General features: G+C 43.4%; 1 protein-coding gene across 2 annotated transcripts in view; it reads right to left on the reverse strand.

Moving 5' to 3' along the window:
• The window catches only part of emid1 (EMI domain containing 1), a 55,545-nt gene extending 34,100 nt beyond the window's left edge, over positions 1-21,445 (reverse strand). The window contains exons 1-4 of one of the 2 annotated variants that reach the window (XM_082554608.1): positions 21,263-21,445; positions 20,760-21,084; positions 15,080-15,193; positions 14,114-14,217 (exon numbers count right to left, since the gene is read on the reverse strand). In XM_082554608.1, coding sequence (XP_082410734.1) covers positions 14,114-14,217; positions 15,080-15,193; positions 20,760-20,950 — 409 coding nt within the window. In that variant the 5' untranslated portion in view covers positions 20,951-21,084; positions 21,263-21,445. Of the gene's footprint in view, positions 1-14,113; positions 14,218-15,079; positions 15,194-20,759 lie in introns of both variants that reach the window. The other variant, XM_082554609.1, reaches the window with a different exon arrangement.
• Positions 21,446-23,062: the final 1,617 nt, after the last annotated feature.

The raw sequence follows: 23,062 nt of genomic DNA on the forward strand, positions 1-23,062 counted from the left end.
CCCTTGAAGCAGAGGTGTCAAATATATGGCCTAAGCTCCAAACTGGCTGACTGGATGGGTTGGCAAAATGTGAAAATTACAAAGAAGTAAGGACTTTTCACAGCATTTAGTGCTTAAGAATGGATCACATCCCAACTGAGGAACCATCGTCATCATTTTTACTGCCAAAAACATCACCTGCGGCCTGCTTTACAAAATAAGTACAACACACCACAAAAAAAACTATAAATTAAGTGGTTTTTCATCCTAAATATATCAGTGGATTATTTGATATTTTATTCAATGTGGTTCCACTTTGTTTTTTAAAAAAAGGAAATTTTCTTTGAATTAACAGAACATGTCATCTTTTTATTCAGTTACATAAAGAACATCTTGGCCTAAAGTGAAAACACTGAGGGATATTTGTCAGTTTTAGAAACTGAATTCATGTAATGTGCACACTTTCATAAAGTACTTAAATTTCTTTACAATAACAAAACGATTTTCTTTATAGGCTATCTGTAGTTTCAGCACCCCTGACTTAAAGGGTCTAAACTTAATAAACGAGTATGTTGCTTTCAAAGCCAAACATAAACTTTGTTTTGATCTGCCTCGATCTTTGTGGCTCTAACACAGCTACACACGACAGCTGGAAAAACGATTAACATGACCGTTTTCTAATTTGTCGCCACCGTGACTAACATTAAATACTAAAAGCTCAGAGTCAGACTGTTGTTATTGCCTATAAAAGCTGACTCTTGATAGTTTTTTCAACAATGTCACGCTTTTTCTGCTTTTGCTGCTGCAATAATTTAGAAGACATAAACATACATGTGAGTATTTTGGGCAATTCGAACAAACAATCCAGTCCTGCTACTTTCCCAGTGAGGACAGTCCCACGGGGTAAAATCACAAACATTTTCAAATATGGAAAAGGAATGGAGCGGCATTCGTGCAGTGTGTTTCTAATCTACCCTACAAGACACGTTCACCCTTTCGCCTTTTCGGACTTGCTATATCTCAAATACACAGAATACGGCTAATTAAGAATCAGCAATTAAACTCACAAGCATATCTTCTGGCAACTGTAACCCAAATCAATTTTACAGCAACTCGAGGGGTCACAGTCTAAAACCAGAAAGTATTTTTCGCTATGATCAACTTCCAGCACCAATATCACAGGATACATCGCAACTGAAACAGCAAAACTGCACTGATTTCCCATTATTCAGGTTCTCATGCTGTCAGTGTATACTGCTGTCCTGTTTCCACACTCACATTGTGAAGAACGGTGATGATGTACAATCATCTGACCTAACACTTCTCTTTTCTACAGTACAGAAAAACAGTGTGCAGTCTCTATCTAATGAAGGAATTGAATCCTATGCAATGAATCTAGTCCTCTGGGTGCTTATTTCTCATATCATTTTTGCATTCAATATTATGCAAAATCAGCACTTTTTATCACCCAACTTGTATTCGAACAGTGTTAGTCAAGATGCTGATGATTTCCCTGCATGGCACCTGACACTGATCTTTCAGCCGCTTCCACAGAGGAGGGCAGCTGCTTGCTGCTGACAGAAGCTGCCTCAGCCTTGACTAAGAACCTCTTGAAAAGCTCCAGCAAACTCAGCTGCGCTTTTGGAACAAATAGCGAATTGGCAGCAGCTCAGGCTAAGGTTGCTGCACTGTCAGGTGCAGCCAGAGGAAAGGAATTCCAGCTTGGCAAAAAAAACTGCTGCTCTGATGGATGAAAGATCCACAGCAATGTTTGTAATTCATCTCCCAGCGTGCCCTCTCCCATCCCCGAGCAGCCCGGGGAGTGTGTGAGGCCTCCATTGCAAATTACACATCCCCAGTGAAAGTATTAGTCTGATGTATCTCTGGCAGGTATCCACGCTGGCCGCAGATTTCAGCCTGACAGCGTAGATGAAGAGGAAACAGGGGAACAAAGGACTGTTAGTAACAAAGAGCGCACTCAATTCTTCCTGGATATCTCAGTCAATCATCCTCCTTAAGGTTGAGGCACTAGTTGGCTTTAATCATTCTTTTGATTTACTGATACTGTGGGACAGAAAGAGATACATTGTACTCCCAAAGCATGGCCAGCGAACTACATAAAGCTCTGAAGTGACTCAGAAACCTAAGACAGAGACTGAATGAGTATGTCAAGATATTTCCTATCACAGTTCCTATCACTGCCTTTTAAGGAACAACACATGCCATTATTCCACCGAAGAGCACAAACACTTCACCCCTCAATTCTCCATCCTTTCACCCCTTCGGCGTCCTTGTGGCTACCCGCCTGCACCCATGGGGTAGTGGTGTGTGGACTGTTAGAGGGTCAGACAGAGCATACAAAGACAAGTCATCCACAAATCTAATTTGATACTTTTTTGTATTTAGTTCAACAACATTATGAAAAGATAAATTACCTCAAAAGAACATTGTGTTTATAGAGAGCATGAATGTTGCTCATCGTGGTTAATGCTCGAGTCTGTTCTTTGTCCTTTTAACAGCACCACAAACAGGCCTTTCCACTTAAGAAAAACTCTCTTTTCCCTCTTCTCCCAATGTCCCTTATAATAGCTTTCCTTCATCTGGCTTAAAAGAACAGTGCCATCCCATTTCTTTGCAAGTGTCAACAAGAGAGGAAGAAAAACACATCCTCTTTTCCGTTCTCTCTCTTGCTGCTTTTTCCTACCTGGCAGCACTCGGGGAAACGTGTCCCACTGGAGCTATGCCATCCTTTCACCAGTAAAGTCATTCTCATTTTACACACTCATCTCTTTCTTCATGATAGAGCGAGGGAATAGATTATCCCCCACCACCACTTCCACTGCCACCATCATGAGCGAGGCCAGTTCAGAGGGAGGGGGTCAGAGCTGAGCTCAGACTTTCAGGACAAACTGTAATTCTCCACTTTGTCTTGGGGTCAAGGATCCATCTGGCTGCAGATTTAGTAACACCGCTTCAATGGAGCTCTGTTTACTTGAGTAGCTCGGTTTACACAGGCAAAGTGAAGGGTTCATATAAAAAGCATTAACTGAGAATAATCCTTTTGGTCTTTTGTAAATACGATGTAATAGTGGGGGATGTCCAAAGAGGGTAACCACTCTGAAAAGGCTCAGAGCGGCCAATCTGTGTACTGGAAGTGGCTCGGTACCAGATCCTCTGAACTAGACAGCCATGGTGTCTGATATCTGATAGCACACAATTTCAGATAGGAACTGAAAGAAGTATCCAGACAATGTATACAAATGAAAAACACACACAGAAACACAATGAGCATCCAAAGAGTGTTCACAGCAGCACTAAACCTTTACTGTTCTCTCTTATTTTCGTAGTTGTATAACGCGTAAAATGAGAAGCATATGCCATTTGCTAGACATTTTTATCCAAACTACATTATGACCTCAGGCATATTTCAGTATTTGTGGCCCCTGTGAGGCGTGAACCTGAAAGCCAGATTTATAGAGGGGTTACACAATAAAGCGACAACCTATGAACACAGAATATAAAGAAACATGTAACATATATACTGCACAAAATGAGCGGCAGCTAATAATTGTTTCCATGACTGATTCATCTGGGACTTAATTAATTACGTACGCTATAAAACCTTAAAATATAGTGAAAATATTTGATCGTGTGCTTGTTACAATTTTCCTCCTTTTCCGAGCAATAAAAGCAAAAATGTTGGATTTATTGCCACCAGGAAAGATGAAACCTTTTTCTACTTTCAGGAACAAGCAGGCCGTTTTAATGCAGCCTACACCTTTGGCTGCACCCTGACCTCAAGAACTGAATCTAATTCTGCTTTCACACTTTCTGTTCTTGAAAACAGTTTGTCCATCCAAGTAGGGAAGTAAAGCATGTGTTTTAAAAGGCATGCAGCTTGTTGTAGGTCAGAAGTTCGTGTAAACAGCTTGTTTGTGTGTTGTGTGTTCCTCCCAACAGGTCTACAGATCTTTTAAAGCTCTAAAGATGATGAGGAAAAGATATTTCCCCACTCAAACAGTGCCCTGACCCCAGTGGTGAGGACAGTACATGCTGCGGCCTGTGTGATATCCCAGAAAACAGGGTCGTGTTCTCTGAGATATAGCAGTACCGTACCACTGGGTATTGTACACGGAAACAATAAACAGCACCATGACTATGATCTCACAGATCTATACTTATGTAACTTTGTTTATGCAAACACACATTGCAAAAACTGAACTTTGTCTAGTGAGTCAGGCATATCCGACCATAGACTGTACACAAAGATGGATGTCATTGATATTTTGGCTGTTGCCACTGGAATTTCTTGCAAGGGACAGACCTGACTGAAACGCAGTTTACAGCTGTGAACATTCAAGGAGTGGAGACTGAGATTGAGATTGTATTAGTCTGCAGATACCTGGGTGTCCATCTCAATAACCAGCTAGACCGGCCACAAATACAGATGTGGGATCAATAAAGTCTTTTCTCATCTGGATCCGACTTCTCTGAAATGAAAAAAAATGAGCGCTCAAACAATAGCGCCTTTCCTGGAGCATACCCTGCTGTATCATCCTTTTTTACTCCAATGAGGACCATAAGTTACAAAATATCATCATGTTGTATTTAACAAAACCTAAAAATAACACCTGTTCTTCTAGACATCTGTACCACCTCATCACTGACATCCTTTTCATGCAGTGGTAGGAAGCTACTGAAAGCTACAAAAAAAACAAGATCATCCATAGCAATGATAACATAAACCGAAGTGACAAAAGGCTCAGCGGTCTTCTTTTCTGAAACACACACCTACGTAGCAAAGCCTCTGCTTGCTTTGCTATAATTAAAGTACAATGTACTACACATGTAGTGAAGCTTAAAGTGAATGTTAAATCATATATCCATTTTTAAATCCACATTAACACAGACTACTGTTACAGTTAAATCGTGGTTACGGTTATTTCCCAGTAATTTGATGACTGTCGGGTCTGGCTGCCAGCCAAGCTGTCTCCACAAAACTGACTGGGCGGGGTCTCCCGGGGCCACAGCCGATCACCATCAGGTGACATGGAGCCCTTTAGGAAGAAAACATGGAGGGCAGCCAAGAGAAATAAAAGGGCCATGACATCATCGTATTTCCTTTGTCCTACAGTCAGCGAATGTAGGCGAATGAGCTTAATCTAGCACAGCAGCAGTGATTTACAGCCCCATCATCCCATCCGTCATAAGGCACACATGCAACTGATATACAGAATGTATGTCTGCGGAAACAGATTGAGACAGTCAGCGTGTGTCTGTCCCAAATATATTCAGTGACTCAGTAAGTGCAGCTGTTTTTTATGGGTTTTTTGTTTGTTTTCATGTTTGTTTGACCAGCACTTGACCACATTCATTTTTAGTGGACGTCACGCGCCTGTCTGCACATACGAGCCTCGAAATGTGTCTGAGCTGGAGAGAGCAGGTGGTTTTGATGCCTGTCTGCATGTGTGCAAGGCGTGAGTGTGTGTATGCTGCCAGGCCCTGGCTGCGAGCTCAGCGTGAGCGAGTCAGAGAGCCATAAACACCTGAGGAAGCAGGAACACACAGGCATCCTCTCTCAACTGTATTTATGGTCCCAATTGAGACGGGGGAGACGGGGAGGGTCATTATGTGCAGCGCCGCTCTGCTCGTGGCAGGGGTCCAACGAAAACACCGGGGCTGTTAAAGCCCCCCTGGATGAGTCCCAGGGGGCAGTGGTGCGGACGGTATGCAGGCCTGGGTTTAAAGGTTCGGGGATACGTCCTGTTGTTAATGAGATCACCCTGCTGGGCCTCTCTGGCTCTGAGCCCCCAGCATCAGTGCCACAACTTCTTACGCTAGCCACAAAAATAGGACTAAATATACTTCCTAAACAAAGTGCACCCAGGAGGTCAATAAGGTAGGTGTGGTCAATTGAACAAGGAGAAGGTCAGCGTAGATTTTCATTCTTTTTACTGAACAAAATATGCAGCTGACTGTAGAGGAGGTGTGGCCTCTTTACAAAACAATACAAAGTGACATGCTCTAAAGTTTAGACAGACCTGTGAATGCATGACTTATGGAAACTTTGCTGCAAGGGACAACTATAGGTTTAGTAAACTGTATGTAAAGTAAGTTTATCTTAAAAAGCACACATCTTTAAACAAAGGCGATTCAGGGTGCTTCACAATATAACAACATTAAAGCCACAGTTTTGCCTTTAAACTCATCCACCTATCCATTTTCCTCATCACTTATCCAGCTTAGGGTTGCAGGGGGGAGTGAAGCGTATCCCAGCTTTCGTAGGGCGAGAGGCTGGGCACAGACTGGATGGATGGCCAGCTCATCACTGCTACATTAAATATGAGCCTGTAGCCTTTAGAGCTGCATATTTGTTCGTGGTTACTCATCCAGGTTTGGATATGTGTGCCTTCTTCAGAATATAATGGATGGCACGTGACCTGCGCTGTAAAGACAGCTTGCCAGCCATCTATAGTTTCACCTTTACATGTCTGATATTTGATATCTAGAGGCAAGTTCTGTAATCCTCTACCTTTTCCTCTCATAACCAGTGAAGTGAGGTAATTTCTTTTTGGTCAAGATGCCTGGCTCCTCGAGGAGAATGCCTGCTCCTCTGTCAGGTCTGACCTCTGAAAGCCAACCAGGCATGTCTCTAATTAGAACAACTGCTGGTGCAGTTCATCCAAACCTCGTCTCTCTCCTCGTCTTCAGTCCAGGACTAATCACAGCCATCAGCACCGTTCTTCTCATCCTCACTGAGCACCGTATCAACCACCATGAGCAAATGGAAATATACGCAGCGACCAGCTCAGAGCAGCGCTCAAAAGTCAGACGGGGGCAATGGCTTTTAAATCCTACGTGTTATTCAAGTGTGCAGCGTTTAGTGGCTACGAAACTGAGCCCGTACCAGAAGGGTTGGAGGGCAAGAGGCCATAAATGATGTCACCGCGGAGGATCTAAGTGATGTGGTGATCTGTTTGTGGTTTAGCAGTCGTGGGAGTGGGAGAATGTTTGGAGGTCTGCACCACAACACTCGAGGTTTTCTTATGTGGCGGTGTTGTAAATGTTTATGAATTTATAACGGTGACAAATGAGGAGCTAGATTATAAGGACTACTGGGAGTGTACGGAAACCGCAGACTGATGCAGCATAAAATACGAATACATCACTTAAAAGCGACTTTTTTATGCCGTGCTTTTATGTTCCTGTGGTCTGGATATCGCTATGCAGGGAGATGAGAGAAGAGCGAGGGGGAGACAAACTGGGTTTTACAGGTTTTACTGAGCGCAGCAAGAAAATGAAAGCGCCAAGTTGTGTGACTAATTTATTGTTGACATTTTCTTGCTCCTGCTTCTTAAACATGAAGGGTTTTTGTTTTCCTTATATAAAAATTAATCAAATATCTGTGGGATAGGTGTTCGGTCACAGAGCAAACGTAATTAAAAACATCATCTTAAGCCTCTTTGATTGATTTCTGACTGTTTCGTTAATGAATTGGTTAATGTAATAATGTTCCTTTAAGATAATAATTACCCATATTATCCATATTTGAGCACCCATACTCAAAATCACCTTATCCCCTTTCACTCTGGAGGCCCTGTTACTGTGATCTGTTATTAAAACTTGACCTGTTTCCATTTTTTAAGCTCACCACATAAAAGGAGCGAATTTCTGGTGCATCACATTTGTTAAGAGTTTCACATTTTTATAATAGGTCTGGTAAAGATTAATGTTTACTGAGTCATACAAAGACAAAGAGACTCTCAGCATGTAAAAACTCTCCCGAGACACCAACATTGTTTATTCTTGGCCTCACATTTCTGACTGTGGGTGTTTCTTCACTTCAGGGAGACGTTTTAAAAATATATTGCTTAGGGGCTTACAGAGTTAAAAAAGATGGACTTTTTTTATCATAACTTGCAGGCATATTATAAAAAATGGCTTGGAACGCAGATGCCTTGCAAAATCTGCCAGGAAATTAATGAATATAACCCCTAACAGAGAAACTAAAAGCAATATCTGGCAAATACGAAGCTGAATAAAAAGGGACGTCAAATATTCAGGATTTTATGCATTAGTTTACAGATGATTTAAAGCAAGTCCATAACAGTCAGTGAGGGTATCAGCTTTGAGCGTGCTGCAGGCAGCAGTTGGGGCCCTGAACTCATCACAGCTGTATGGAACCAGCAGTATCCCGAGCGTACCTGCTCCATCAATGCTGCCATTGTCTAAGCGCCGACATCAAACGTTTCATTACCTCCTCAGAGCCTACCTAAGCACAGTAGCACAGTGTTATACAGTACCTACATAATTCCACTCTATACCTGCAAGCTGAGAGATGGAGATATGTTGAAGGACGGGGTGGGGGTGTGTGGGGGGGGGTGGCAGACGGGGTTAATGCAGCTTTAATCACATCAGTCGCCAAGAGGATCAGAGATGGAGGCAGAGCCTACACCTCTGCTAGTGAAGAGGATTTAAAAAGGGCAGGATTTTAAAGTTTGGGGAGTTTTTTTCTACACGAGAAAAGCTCTGCTTCCAGTTCACTTGGTCTTATCTCAGCCACGCAAGGAAGAGAGCGTCGTTCTTCTCTCCGCTGCTGACTGTGCAACGCGTCAGGCTGTAAAGTGCCTGCATGTTTGTGGGCCACTCAGTCAGCACAGCGGTCCACTCACACTACCAGGTGAAGGGAAATGCCTCCGCTTTATTGGCGACAGAGGAACATCACAGCTGCTGAGACTTGTGTGTGTGTCTAGTTTGATGCCTTAAAAGTTTTTTTTTCTTTGCACTGCTGACTCGGCCCACTTTATTTCTTTCAGACTGCAGGAAAAACTGTTTTCAATGTACTCCTGAGGGAAGTCTTGGGAAACAATAAATAAATCAGTAAGCAGAAGAGGCATTTCCAGTTCAGGAGCCAGAAACATAAAACTTAACTCAGATTCAAGGCTAAGTAAGTATGAAAGATTCAGTGCAAAAGCTGTGCATCTGCATTTCTTGAAGTTCACTGCCATCTTTCTTTTTTTTAGACTTACCAACAGACACGGGTCGTTAATGCAGCATAAAGTATTAAAATCAAACATGGTTCTTCATGCAGACGGGCTTTCACACAGATAAAACACTTAGATGATTAATATAATGCACAATAAATCCACCCAAAATAATATCCTGCCATTGTGTGCTTGTCTTTTTCGCCTTGTATCGAAACTTTTTTGTACGCAGAGGAAAAAAAAACAACAAGAGCATAGGAATTTATAATTATAATTCTCATGACTATTATTGTTACAGCCTGAAAGCATTTTGTTGTACTGTGTGTGTCTGTGTGTGTGTTCTGAGGGTGGTTTTCATGGGACATTTAAAAAATAATGCTGTAATAATATTATCAAAATTATCAGTGCATATTGCAGTTTAACTACCGAACCCCGCAACTGATTTAACTATAATTTTCTGGATTTTTTTCCCCACAAACCTTGAGCAAATACCAGCACACCGTTACATAAGGAGAAGACAGCATGGAAGGAAAGACAGGCCGGACGTGAGGAAAGAAAAAAGACCTTCCTACTCTGTTTGGTTTTGTTATTTAAGTTGGCTGATTGGTCATTTTTGCAGGTATATATGTGTTTGCTTAAAAGGTATACATGCTCATTAATCAACAGAAAAATAACTGTAAATGAGCCATACTTGTGGGCTAATTTACATCTGGCCAGTTCTTAAAACAGCAACCAAAGAGTTGTTACTATTAATCACATACAGATAATACAAAGCAAGCTAATGATTGTGTTTTTCTTTCTACTTAATCACTTTTATGATAATTCCTCAGAGCCGAGCAGTGTCGGCTGAAAGGGGCTGGATGCCGAATCTCTTCTGGAAGCCTCAGCCCAGTTTGCTTAATGTCAGCTGCTTCCAATTTATGCTCAGCACTTGTGTGCTGGTCATTTACATAACAGCGAATATCAGCTGCTGTGGCCTTTTCTGCACGTTGACTGCAGCCTGCCTCGCTACATTCAAGTGATTCATGCGTCTTCGTAGAGCTCATCTGCTGAGTGCATAAACGCTGATGCGGGGGTGACTGACATCAAGTCTGGGATTTTTCTTTTTTTTGTGAATGAACTGGAGCAAGTAAAGGATAACATGTGTAACACCTGCTAAGGCAAACGCAGGGGATCTCTGCTTGATATGACTTTGATAGCGCTCCACTGTGTGGTCTAGCAGGAGTGGGAGTGTGTGGGGTGATAGTGCTGGTGATGGGGGGGCCTTTTGGTCACCTGCTCTTGCTCAGCCTCCTCCCCTCTGACCTCAGGCTGAAGTCCCTACACTCACAGCTCCAAAAAGCCTGCTGCCATTAAAGCTGCTAATCACAGCAAACAGCTGCATAGAAATCCTCAACGCCTCGCTCTCCCACCCACACGTTGACTCTGGCAGGCAGATAGACGCATACACCGGCGTCCACGCACTCCCACTCTTCCTCTGCTAATGGCAAGCTGCAGCCGACTGATGTTTAAAGCACGGGGTTTAGCGTGCGGGCTTGTGATAAGCCGCCCTGAGCTGTGAAAACACAGATTACATTTCTATGGCTTATTACAAGACAGCGGGCTTCTGCCTCCCAGCCACCTCATAATTGCAACCCAAAAACCACAGCCTCCGCTTGGCTGCGAGATACTGTTTGATGGGGACCCCCGTGGCAGAGCTTTGACAGCCGTGCTAATTCAAGTCTACATTCCCCCATATGCTGTGCTCCTCAGCGGCCTCCCCCCTGCGATAAGCCACAGCTATTTTTCTTTTAAGGCCTTTCCTCAATAAATCAAATCAGGGTCAGTATATCAACGCCTGTCTCTTAGTGTCATTTCCACACTTTTCAGGCTCCATCAAAATTAGCAGATCGAGGCCAAAAGCTCAAAATGTCAATGAATTTTACATCCGTGGCTCCTGAGCGCACAGTCACCCCTCGTGGTATCAGTGCAACACTAGCATTTCAGATAATTATTACATTAGAGCCAGAGCTAATGTAATAATATTACTTTTGAGGGGTAAATTTGATATTCTAATACCACATAATTGCCTCTAAATTGGGTATAATTTTGATATTTGTGCTTGATGTAGCATATGTTGGGATATCCCAACTAAAAACAAGCATTTACTTACTTGGAATGCCAAAGCCAACCAGGCATACATTAAATCCCCGTTTCTGGCAGCCTATGAAAGTGCCTACATCTGTAAATACTTAGTCTTCTTTTTCTTTTTTCTTTCTCAGACTCAATCAGAGATAAAGACCATTGTGTTCCAGACCAAGAAGTAAGACAATATCTCCCAAACCTCACAGAAAACAATTAGGACCCAGTAATTACACCATTGGACCGGTATTCAAGCCAAGTCCTGAGGTTGGGGTGTGGAAGGAAGAAAAAGACAGCAAATGTGAAAGGTGCCTGTCTAATGCAGTGTTATCTTACCCTGCCTGGACTCTGATGGGGTACGTTTGTGTGTCCGTATGGGTGTGATGTAATGCTTTGCTTTTGGAGCCTCCTAATGCGACATGCCAAAAATCCTCATAAGCCTGCTTATGACTCGATGACAGCATGCATGATCTCTTCCCTTAATGAACTCTCATTTATTTGCGCCTGTAGATTTGAACACGCAAAGCCCAAAACTTAATTCGTTATCTTCACTACGGACCAAGCCGTTGATTTATACATGTTGACCTATCAGCTGGCAGGCCAAGGGGTGAGAACAGAGGAACACAAGAGAAAACAACTCTCTCATCCCTATTTAAAGCACAATCATATCAGTCACATTCCTATCAGTGTTTTTTGTACTTTCCTGCATCTCAACCTAAACGTAGCCCCAGCCCCAGAGTCTTTTTGCTTTGGACATTGTTGAGATCTGCAGAAATGCAGACCATCCTTGGGAGTCAGACATGGCTAGAGGCTTTTTGGGGTGGCCTGGTGGGAAAAGCAGGTTAAAAGCAGGGCAGTAAATGAGCGGATCACACACATTTTCCACAGTCTGTGAAAAGCAGACAAGCAGAGGAGTAAGAGTGATGTATAGCAAATAATAAAATTCCAAAAGTGATCCTTAAAGGTATATACATCCTGGTTGCTCTTTATGCGACTCAAATAAGATCAAAAGTAGTATGTTTGTTTAGAGTTGTTTTTTTAAAGCCTGAGTCTTTCAACTCAGTCCAACTAAAAGTTAAAAAGTGCTCACAGCCATCTGGAAACAGCCGCACGCAGGTATTAACAGCCTGGATTTGAAACGTGCACCTACTGAATTATTAGTGCAGCTTTAACTTCACTTGGCAACACTGTGGCAACAGCTTTAAGCACAATCCGGTCACCAGCTTTGCCCGTGTGGCAGGCTTGCATTTCTCCTTAGAGCGGGCGGACGAGGCAGACGGCAGCGGGGTATCAGGTTCTGTGCTGGCAAGGGGTTCTGCTCACGCGGCAAGAGCAGAACAAAGCACTGGTGGCCCTGGATAGGATCCATGGTGCCGGAGAGTAAAGGCCCTGTGAATGGGACCTGTCACTTCCACTCAGCGCCGCCTGTGATCTGAGCCACCCGGAACGAGGCTCAGATAAGTGGCTAATCCCGACATCCCCGTCGGCTCGACAGCCCCCTACTGCCATGACAACCGGAGGGGAATCTCCTCCAGCAACAACTTAATTGGATAATTTCCTCCCCGTTTCACTGTGTGTTCCTCTGCCTTTGTTGGGTAAAGTCTGCGTTGTCTGACTGTGAATGTGTTTTTTGACTTTGACAGTAGGGAGGGTGTGAAACAAGTGTGATATCCAAGGTGGGATGGTGTGTGCAAGTGCAAGCAAGCAGTCGAAGCCACACTACAGCAGACTAGAGGCCACTTGGAGGTCTGAAAGCACCTGGGAGCAGTCATTAGTTACTACAGTTACTACAACAAATGCATTACCTATTAACTCCCTGTAGAAAATAATTTTCTGCCTACTTCTTAAATTACTTCAACATTATATTACACAGTTATTGTCATGTAATTAATAAAGTAACATTACAGCCCGCTTATACCCCATATCTGCACAAATTCCTCTCCTAATGAGAAAAACATAAACTAGAGCCGGCCGTTTACCATCGCGATGTTCCTTTACTAATCTATGCTCCTCAAAAGAAGACTGCCACTGCTTTGTTTCCCATCTGAACTGAGGTCAAGTGTGTTGTTTTCTGACTTCTGAATGGAGGAACTGTAATGCATTACAACACTGTTGCATACTGTGATCACCAAATTACTTCAAGTGGGAATACTAGCCATTTACTGAGTAAATAAATTAAACAGATTATTTTAAACCCACTTTATTGGACAAGATCAAGTGTTTACCATAATCAGTCTGAAAAAAAAATCATTTTTTCTGTTCACTGAGTTTCAGGTAGAAATTCTCCTTTTTTGTCTCAAAGTATAAGAGAGAAAAACAGCCTCTATTTTCGGCACTACAAAAGGCCATCGCATTAACCCTTTGTGCTGCACGGTCCACTAATTTATGTTACACCCATTCAAGTCCTGGCTCCCAGCATAAAAAGACCACTCCACCCTTCTCCCCAGACTGCAGAAACCTGAGGACGGGTGCCAGGGGAAGTCATTATGAACTAGGAGTGTGTGTGTGTGTGTGTGTGTGTGTGTGTGTGTGTGTGTGTGTGTGTGTGTGTGTGTGTGTGTGTGTGTGTGGGCAGCTACCGTGGTCTAAAAATGTAAACGGCACTTGCATAGCTCTTTTGAGGATAAAAAACTCAGTTCAATCTGCAAAATAAAATTCAAAGTCGCAGTAAAGAAGGAAGCCTTACTGGTGCTGCGACTCTTGGAATGAAGACATAAAAAGTGATTAATAAAGTGGTGGGATGCTGGGGGATCTTATTTCTTAATTTCATTCAAAGAACAGAAGTAGCCTTATGTAAGCCTAATGGAAATCACTCATACAAGCATATTGGAAATGCAGGCTTTAAGACGGCGATGCAAACCAGAGGGACGTGAATGGTGACGAGTCAAAGACTCATAAAGAGGGGGGGGGGCTACTGACACGAGTCAAACTTGCGATCATTTTTCAGTGCAAGATGGCGATTCTGTTCGATTCATTTCCGTCAGCTGTTGTATAACTGAAGTGTGTCTGCGTCCTCTGTCTTCACTCACCTTCTTCACAAGCAGCACCGCTGAATCCCGGGCAGCATTTCCACTCCAGGGAAGTCACAGTGCGGTACACCACTTTATAGGAAGGTCTGACCACGGTCTTGTAGCTGAACAATAAACACAAAATCAAAAGCCGTTACGCACATGGGCACACACACACACACGCGTGCGCGCACACACACATAACATTTTTAAAGGAAAATGAAAGGAAATCTCCTCTCTCTGGTAAGGTTAGATATTATCGTGAGGTTTTCAGTCTTTGTATTCGCACAGTCTCAATTAAATGATAAAAAGAAATTTCTAGGCAATGTGTCCCATCAGTAAGTGTCAGATTATATAAAAGCTTTTAGGTTTATCTCAATTAAAAGACAGCATATGGAGCAGCAGCGTGGCATCCTGAACTATGCTAATTATAGGAGAGCTATATGAATACCACTGCTATATATATATATATATATATATATATATATATATATATATATATATATATATATATATATATATATATATATGCTATGTATGCTAATATGATTGAACTTAATATGATTTTTAATAGAGCATTAGCTCCAGTAACAAGTTTTAAAGCTAATCCTCTAAGTGATTCAAACAGCATTCAAACAACAACTATTCTGCTATTTTAATCCCAGTATAATTAAAAAACAGAAAATTACACATTACACCAAGCTTTCTGCTTTGATAGCAGGCAACTGTTTTCTTCTTTTTAAAGTTGTAAACATGTGGCTCACTAAAGAGCCATGAGACCCACTCTATGTTTTTCCAAAGTGTTTATATTCCAGGGAACTGGAACAGTTTTGAGCAGAAACTTGCACGTCTTGAATACATTTCATGATGAGAGTTTTTCTACCCAGTTCAGATCATACGGTGCTAAAAAATTTTTGGTTTTTTAATGGTTTCGTAAAAGCATTGTGAAACAGTAGCAGTACTGGTAAGATGCCTCTGCCTTCTCACCTGCCTCCTGCACATCCCTGTGGCCAGGGGCATGTCCGGTACACCCGCTGGAGGATTGTCCCATTCTGCACCTGGCAGGTCACAGTCTTAGTGACCGTATGAGGACACCAGTTCCTGCCGAAAGAAACAGAGTCAGAAATGTAGAATAAAACAACAGCAGGATTTCAACAGTTTGTTATTTTTAGACTCAGTAAAAAGTCTGATTCTTAAACTAAACACTGGAGAACGAATTTCCAAAACACCTTCAAACAAGTGCTGTCACACTAAAAACACTGCGGTCTCCCCGCGGGTTTTCATTCTGTCCTTCCAGCCCCCCCTCAACTCCTTTGTTTGGGAACTTCCTCACCGTGTTCACTCGGTTTTAATCAGCCACAGAGTTTGCAGGACTGGGTTATATTTGCACAGGGGTCTCTCCTCTATCAGTACACATGCATTTGTATGGGACCTTGGAGGAGCGAAAGTCCCTCAGGAGGGGATAAAGACGAAGACAAAGTCTCATACAAAGATGAAGGTATTTAAGCATGGGTTAATGCTGGGTCATGAGTTCACTCCCTTTAATGGAAGGCCTTCATAATTCATTGAGGAGAGCCTGCGATGAGATATCGACGATGCTAAGGTCAGAGGTTGAGATCTGATAGTGAGGATGAGAACGCTCCGCAGCTATTACATTCAGACGAGTTCGACCTCCAGAAGCAAAATGCGAAATTTTATCAATGTCTCAGTGAGACTGCTTAAAATTAAAGGAAGTGCGATTTATCTGAAGAGACTGTGAGCTAATTGGTTTAGCTTAATCCTCACCGAGAGCTCAGTGTCCCTTTTAAAGGGAGCAGATCTGTTCTTGATAGCACAGGCGCTATGAGAAACATTTTAGAGAAAGCCTTTAGCTTTCTTCTCTCTCTGCTACATATCAGAACAGGAAAAAACACACAACTGTTGGCTTTAATGTGAAGAGACGCTCTCGGGCTGATGAGCGACCACATTATCAGAATGGTTTTATTAAGAATGATGTGTACAGACATCCTCATTACCTTCATGTGGCTGTAAGAGGAGCACGGAAACAATTACTACAGCCTGTGTTTACAACATTATCAATAGATGGATAGGAAGGGAGCTCATGAAACTACACTTTTTTTGTTCTGCTGCCAACATGTGCAAGAGTGGGTGGGTGTTCCCACCAAAGTCTGTTTGTCAATATGTGAGACCATATGTTTGTGTGCACGAGAGACAGTTTACACTAAAGAAAAACCGCCAAAGGGAGAGGATGCGAAGCAGCCCTGAACCGGCTCCCATTAACCGTTCCCACATGTCGTGGTGGCCACACACACATACCTGAGCCAGAGCGCGGGAGCACCGCTGATGAATGTTTGTCTACAGCTGCAGCGACTTTCCCTTATCACATGACAACGTCTCTTTTATTATTGAGCGATCTTGATTGTTTCCATTCATGTAGCAAGTATTTAAGCCTGCAGACTGAAAGGATTTTGTATTATTTACTGGAAAAAGCAAAGGAACGCAGCAAAACGTAAGACATTATTTGAATTAATCATAAGTAAAGCGGGGAAAGGAATTCTTCCGCCACATGTTATTCAAACACAGGCCCACCCTTCGTGTATCATAGCGTATCCATCAGCCATACATCTACTAGAATGACGGTGGATCTGTATGATTACCCTATGATTGCTTTCCCTGGTCCAGAAAAAAATTGCTCTAATCACTGGTGGAAAATTTCAGACACTGAAGAAGCTGTGGTCAGGTAGAGCTGGGAGGAAGGGGGAGGGGATGAGGGGGTAGTAAACCCAACTCCTCCCCACCACTTATCTGCCAGACCCGACAGATAAACATCTGAGTTTCCCAGGCCGAGAAGAGGCTTCACCTGGGAACGGACAAGAGTCTCACCAGGGGGTACGAGGAGGGAAGGGGGCGCTGGATTTTATGGTCTCCCTGTCTCTTTGCATTGCTCTTATGCAATTACCGAGGAGGAAATGCCGACCCTTCTTCCTTAAATGAGTGAAAGAACAAAAGCAGCCGATTCATATAATATATAATAAGTGCGATGCAGCAAGACAAACACTTCCACTACAGCAAGCAGATTTGGGGAGGCCTAACAATAACTGTGTTATTATCTATGCATATGAGGGACGCAGGCTCTAAGTGCATTTAGTCTTTCAATCTCAAATGCTTTGTAGTCAACACCTTCCTCTTACTGGAGGCACCCTTGTTCTATGAAGTGTGAAACCCACCAGCACCATGCTGTTTCATTGGCAAAAACACCAAGCAGGCCCTCAGTGAGTATCAGGTCTCTAAGCACACATGGCACACTCTGAATGCTGGGCCCAAGCTAAATAAATCATCAACCATGTCTCACAGTCACATGTAGCCACAGCCAACCGTTAAGAGAAATCACAGCTTTGGCCCATCTGTTCCTCGACGCTGCCGACGCCAAGACAGTAAAATATTGGAGGGGAACAAAAAAAGTGCTGAATCCTTAAATGTATGCAAATGCTGACAGAAAGCTTGTGAACTCGCTTATATGCTGCGCTGTCGTTACCGCATGTGCCCTCTATTCACCTTTTATGCTATGCAGACCACATTTTCCCGTGTTCACACTAGTGAGGCGGTTCGCCTACTTCAGCATACTGCACCGGGATGAAGAAGGTAGGGGTTAAGCCGTGTGAACAGACAAGTAGGCTGATGTGGGCAAAACGCTGATGGGACTCTGATTAAAAACACCACAGTAACTCCCTTTCCTCCGCCCATTCATTCACGTATCGTAGGAGCCGGCCTGAACGCTCGGAGATATGTTTGAAATGCAAAAGGAATTCCTCTGGATTTCTATCTGTGGGAAAATACTCGAGCAGAACAAAGGACAAAAGACAGATGTGGCAAATAGCCAGACAAAGGAGAGGACGGGAAGGAGACGAGAAAAGAGGAGACAAAGGTCAACTTATCGCAGAGGTCATCCAAGGAAGCTTCCGGTGGGGACAGAGATGGCAATTATGAAGCAGTGTGGCTCCCGTGGGATTGAGAGGAGACATAAGATAAATATGGCACCACAACCAACGACAAAGAGGAAAACAGCAAGAACAAGTCGAGGTGAAATTAAAAAAAACTTTGCAGGTCTAGAGTCATGGCCTGCAGGTTCAATGACAAACATAAGAAACAGGTTGTATTAAGTTTGTATTTGAACAATTGTTATACATTAATTCAGAGCATTACGGCTGCTGGGGTATTATATTGCAGGTTCAAAGCTGCCGTGGGCTTTCCATGCGCAGCGGACAGTGACGAGCATCAAAGCACCGAAGCGAGGCCTTAAAGGTCAGGGCTAAGTGACTCCTTACAGCAGCATGGAATAAACAAGGAAAACTCTCATCTATCTTTGTCTCCTTTGAGCTTTCAGGTGCAGACACCTGTGAGTTTTCAGTCTGTGGCATCTTCAAGTGTTTGAACCTGGAAGTGAAAGAGGAATTCCACTCAAATGAAGGATTCACTCATATCACACCTACAGCGCCACGAATCCTGACTGCTCAGTGTGAATGGACCATCATGTCGAGCTGAGCTGCTCCACTGACCGTGAATGAGATGCTGACTTTATGGACTGCTCACCTGCAGTGCACAGGATGCAATATGGGGTCTGGTATTAGGCTCATACTAAGTATCAAATCTCTAAGACATCGGGAAACAAAATCGGCTAAAAGTTATGACATCAATGTCTTGTTTTGTCCAAAAACTGAAGCAACTCAGACTACAACCACAGAAATGAGCAAATATTCAATCTGATAAGCAGGAATCCAACAATTTTTTTTCTCATTGTGGAGGATGAGCTGCCACAATTAATTCTTTGTTTTAAGACTGATATTACACATGAAAATCTGTAAATCGTGAAGAAAAGAGTTCAAGATCCTGTCTTAAGAATCTCATATTTTGTCCAGTGACACGTCCAAAAACAGAAGATAAGACAGTGATGTAATACAGAAAAAGGCAACAAATTCAATTGAGTAATGTAATCAACGGCCAGTGGATATTATTGGAGCTGAACAATTGGTGACTGCCTCTTGACATCCATCCAAATAATGGTTCCCTGTGCATACACATCATTTGAAGTTTCACAGCCATTCTGCTTGAAGCCGTGCAGATCCTGGAATCTCAGTTGTCTTCATTCCCATGCTTAAAGTGAACATGGATATGGTCAAGATGGACGAGGAATGAGGACTGCCACAGGGCTCAGACTGCCTGTCAGACCATGACAAGTCCTCCGAGGGAGGATAAAGAACTGGGCGAGACAGGGACTAAAGAAGCATCTCCCTCAGTGACCCCACAGTTTACTGAGCTATGCAGTCATTAAGAGAGATGGTGAAGGAATGCTTTATCAGCTCTTTCACAGAGTGACTGCACCAGCAAAGAAAATACCCACAAGATGTTAATCCCCTTTGATTGTGCTAATCACTGTGTGAAGACAGTGCTGGTATTAGTGAAGGTTTCCCTTTCCCAGTGCACTAACAGTCATATGCGTTTCCTTTTAAGCACCTGAACCCTAATGACAGGTTGCTTTCATCGCCGAGGTTGATCTCTGAAATCACACCGCCGCTGTTACTGTTTGTTGACACCCAATAAACTGCTGCTTTCACCGATCAGGCCAGCCAGCCAGCAGGTGGACTGAGACTTTCAGCTCCTCTCATGTCACTGCAAACCCGGTGACCTCTGAACAAGGTGGTTGACTCACACCAACAGCAGCTTTCCCTCTTTCAGTCCTGCCTTTCCTGCACGGCCACTTACACTAACAGCAGCAAACTGACTGTAAACTCATCCCCCTCTGCTTTTTTCCCCCCAAAACAAGCTCAGATTGCGCTGGAGTCCCAGCTGCTTGTGTTTAGCAAACATGTCCACAAACCTCTGGCTCTGAGTGGCAGGGGGAGCTGAGCAGAGAAGTGAGGCAGTGGAGTGACCGAAGGGGCGCTGAAAACCACCTGAACACACCCAAAAGACCTCATCAGAGAGAAGGGATTTCAGCCTCCAGCCACGTTCAGCCCACACACACAAGCTGACAGCATAAATATTTGCAAGATGGGGAAACGTCCTCTCATCATTAATCAGTGGCTAGTCTCCAACTAAACTTGGCTCTGTCCAGGAGGAAAGCAGAGCCGGTTAGCCCTCCTGCCTTCGTGTTTAGTCTGGTGACTCTCTTTCAACACCCTTGTCAACTCGATTGCCCTTACACAGAATGATCTATCATTTTCTGAAGCCTTATTATCCCCCTTTTCATTCAGTGATCCTTTAAGATAAACGTTTTCACGCTTTATTATAGAGATACAAATAATCAATCACGCCTTAAACTTAGGGTTTAACACTCTTTTTTTGAAATCTTCACCCTTGGGATGCTGAAAAGAGCGGGCTTTGTGTGTGAGGCTAAAGGCGCTGTATGGATAGAGAGCATATAACACGCCACAGGGGCAGCAGAGGTGTGTGAGCTGGGACAAGAGTGTGGATGGGACTCAGCAGAGTAAAAACATGCTGCCTGCCAGCACAGGAAAAGGGAAACCAACTGTCAGGAAGACAATAGCGCCCGGTAGATGGATGGAGATGGGAGTACATCCGTGGAGGCATGCAGTGGCAGCAAGATAGAAAACAAAACTTAATATAAGTATTCTGTGTGCAATATGACAGCTGTGCGTACTTTCCTCACCTTTTCTGGTAGACTGAGCTGTGGGTGGCTGCTGTCTGGTCTCTGTTCAGCTGCGTCCCGACTGAATAGGTTTTGTAAAGTCCCGTCTTCCAGGTCCCGTTAACCAGCGTGCTCAGCCAGAGTATCAGCACTGTCCAAAGCAAACTTTTCCTGCAAAGCGCGGACAGGCTCTCTCGTTGGTGCGATCCCATTTCCGTGGCATCAAAAGTAAGAGCAGAACTGTTTTAATGAGGCCCCGCTTGGAAAACAGACCGCTTAGTGACTCCAGCTCGGGAAACGTGTCAAACTGCGCCAGGTCTACTGGAGAAGACGCTCATCTTTTTCACTAAAGTAGAAAACACACACAAAAAACCCCCCGATGTATGTGTAATAGAGCTGAGTGTGAACTAGCCCATAAACCCACGCTTGTCTGTGACAGAGATCCGACTTTATAAAAATGAACCATGAATGCTCTGAGTGTGAAATGCGTGCTGTCCTCCCTTCCCTGAGTGTGCTCTGCCTACCTCCGTCTGTCTGCGCTCATATCGTGCCGATCCTTTACAGCAGCGGGTATGAAACCAGTTTTATAGTCTCCTCCGGTCTTTTAAAAGCACAGCCTGCTGGGTCTCTTTTTACCCTGCCCCGTTTCAACTTCTCACAGAGGACAAAGCGACGGCACTTAACGCATTGTACTGTTTGCACTAAATGAATTATGGGCTGCTGATTCTCAAGGCTCCTCTGAAATCACAGGCGCGGTGCTAGTGAGAGTTAGGCCCCCATTTAAACCAAATAAAACGGAATGTTTAAAGAAAAGAAACGAAAAGTTTTGATAATACTGGATATGACGAGTTTAAACCCCCAGCTAAGGCTAATCACATCTGTTATAAACCTTTTTTTGAACATTTTGAATACTATGCAACCATCTTTCTTTATTTAAAATATAACGCAGTTAGTTTAACCTATTTATAACATCATCAACAACATCTATCTATCTGTCTGTCTGTCTGTCTGTCTGTGTTTGCCCCTGAGTTGTTTTCAGCAGGTGTAGTCTGTCAAAGCCATCAGTACCCAGTGGTTAGAGAAAACTGAGGTTAGTGTCATTTCCCACTGCCCATTGCATCTGGGACAGCCAGTAGCCACAGATCTGTGGTCCTTCTCCAAAGTAAACACCTGGCACTGCAACCAAAAACTAGGACATGAGTTGTATATGTCTGTGACTGTGGTGATTGCAGCCCTTGGGCTTAAGTCTGGCCAGCTGCAAAAGATGCTGCAGGCAGCAAAATGTGCTTATCTAACCTGTTAATACAGTCTACTAAAGTTTTGTGCTAAGTTCTTAACTACTGAAAGATAATGTTAACACTTTCACAGTCACAGAAGAGGACTGGGATTAATTCCTGTTCCTCACCATGCCACAGGGAGAATGGGGAAAACAGTGCATTGACTTTACTGGCTCTTAATGAGCCCACCTGCTCCCAATCACCACACATGGGAGGGGATTTGTTCCTGGGCACCCTTGGCGCTTTTACGAGGCCACTCGGGGCAAACAATGGTGCCAAGCAGGAACTAGAGCAGTTTAGGGTTAATGTAAATCCCTGCAGTCATGAGCAGCTGAAAATAATTTTGACCTCTAAGGAAGCAAGCTGGGTTTCTTTTTTTTTTTCTTTTTCTGTCGTTACTCTTACTTTTATGATTTCCCTCCCCTTTATTGTACAAAGTTAAACAGCCAGATTGCCCATTGTTTGTTTAGGTCTGCTTTTACTAAAGTTCCATCCAGTGATGTAAAGGTTCATTAAACAACACAACACAACATTCATTCCCTCTTTTCAAAAAGGGAAACACAATTGCTCCTGCCCCCACCCAGTGTTTGGTCATAAACATGTCCTGATTTTCCCTCTTTTTGTGTCGGTTGAAGGTGAGAATGGGGCCTGTTCAACCTTTGCCCCTCTGTCATTTAGAGAGATCCTTTTAGGCTGCAGAATATGGTAATGACAAACATTGTAATCGTGTACCAGGTTGGGACTTTTCAGGGAAGAGACTAAAGAAACTAAAACAATTTCATGCTGCTGGTTGTTTGGCTTATAAAGACTTCAGTCTAAGCAATTTAGTCTTACTATGATTACAGCTCCACTCTCATACCTGGGGCTTCACGATGTATACTGCGTGAGTTATGGCTCCAAACTGTTGCAAGTTTTATTTCTGCACCTGCAACGTCACTGCTGCACCAGCTGCCACATCCTCTAGGACCGTCTGAGTTTTTAGAGGTTACTTCACCTGAGCTGGCATGCTCACATCAGCAGCCTCGATTACTCAGTGCTGTGCAGGAT

This window comes from Aulonocara stuartgranti (genome assembly GCF_965226115.1).
Source record: "Aulonocara stuartgranti genome assembly, chromosome: 12".
Classification (NCBI taxonomy): Eukaryota; Metazoa; Chordata; class Actinopteri; order Cichliformes; family Cichlidae; genus Aulonocara; species Aulonocara stuartgranti.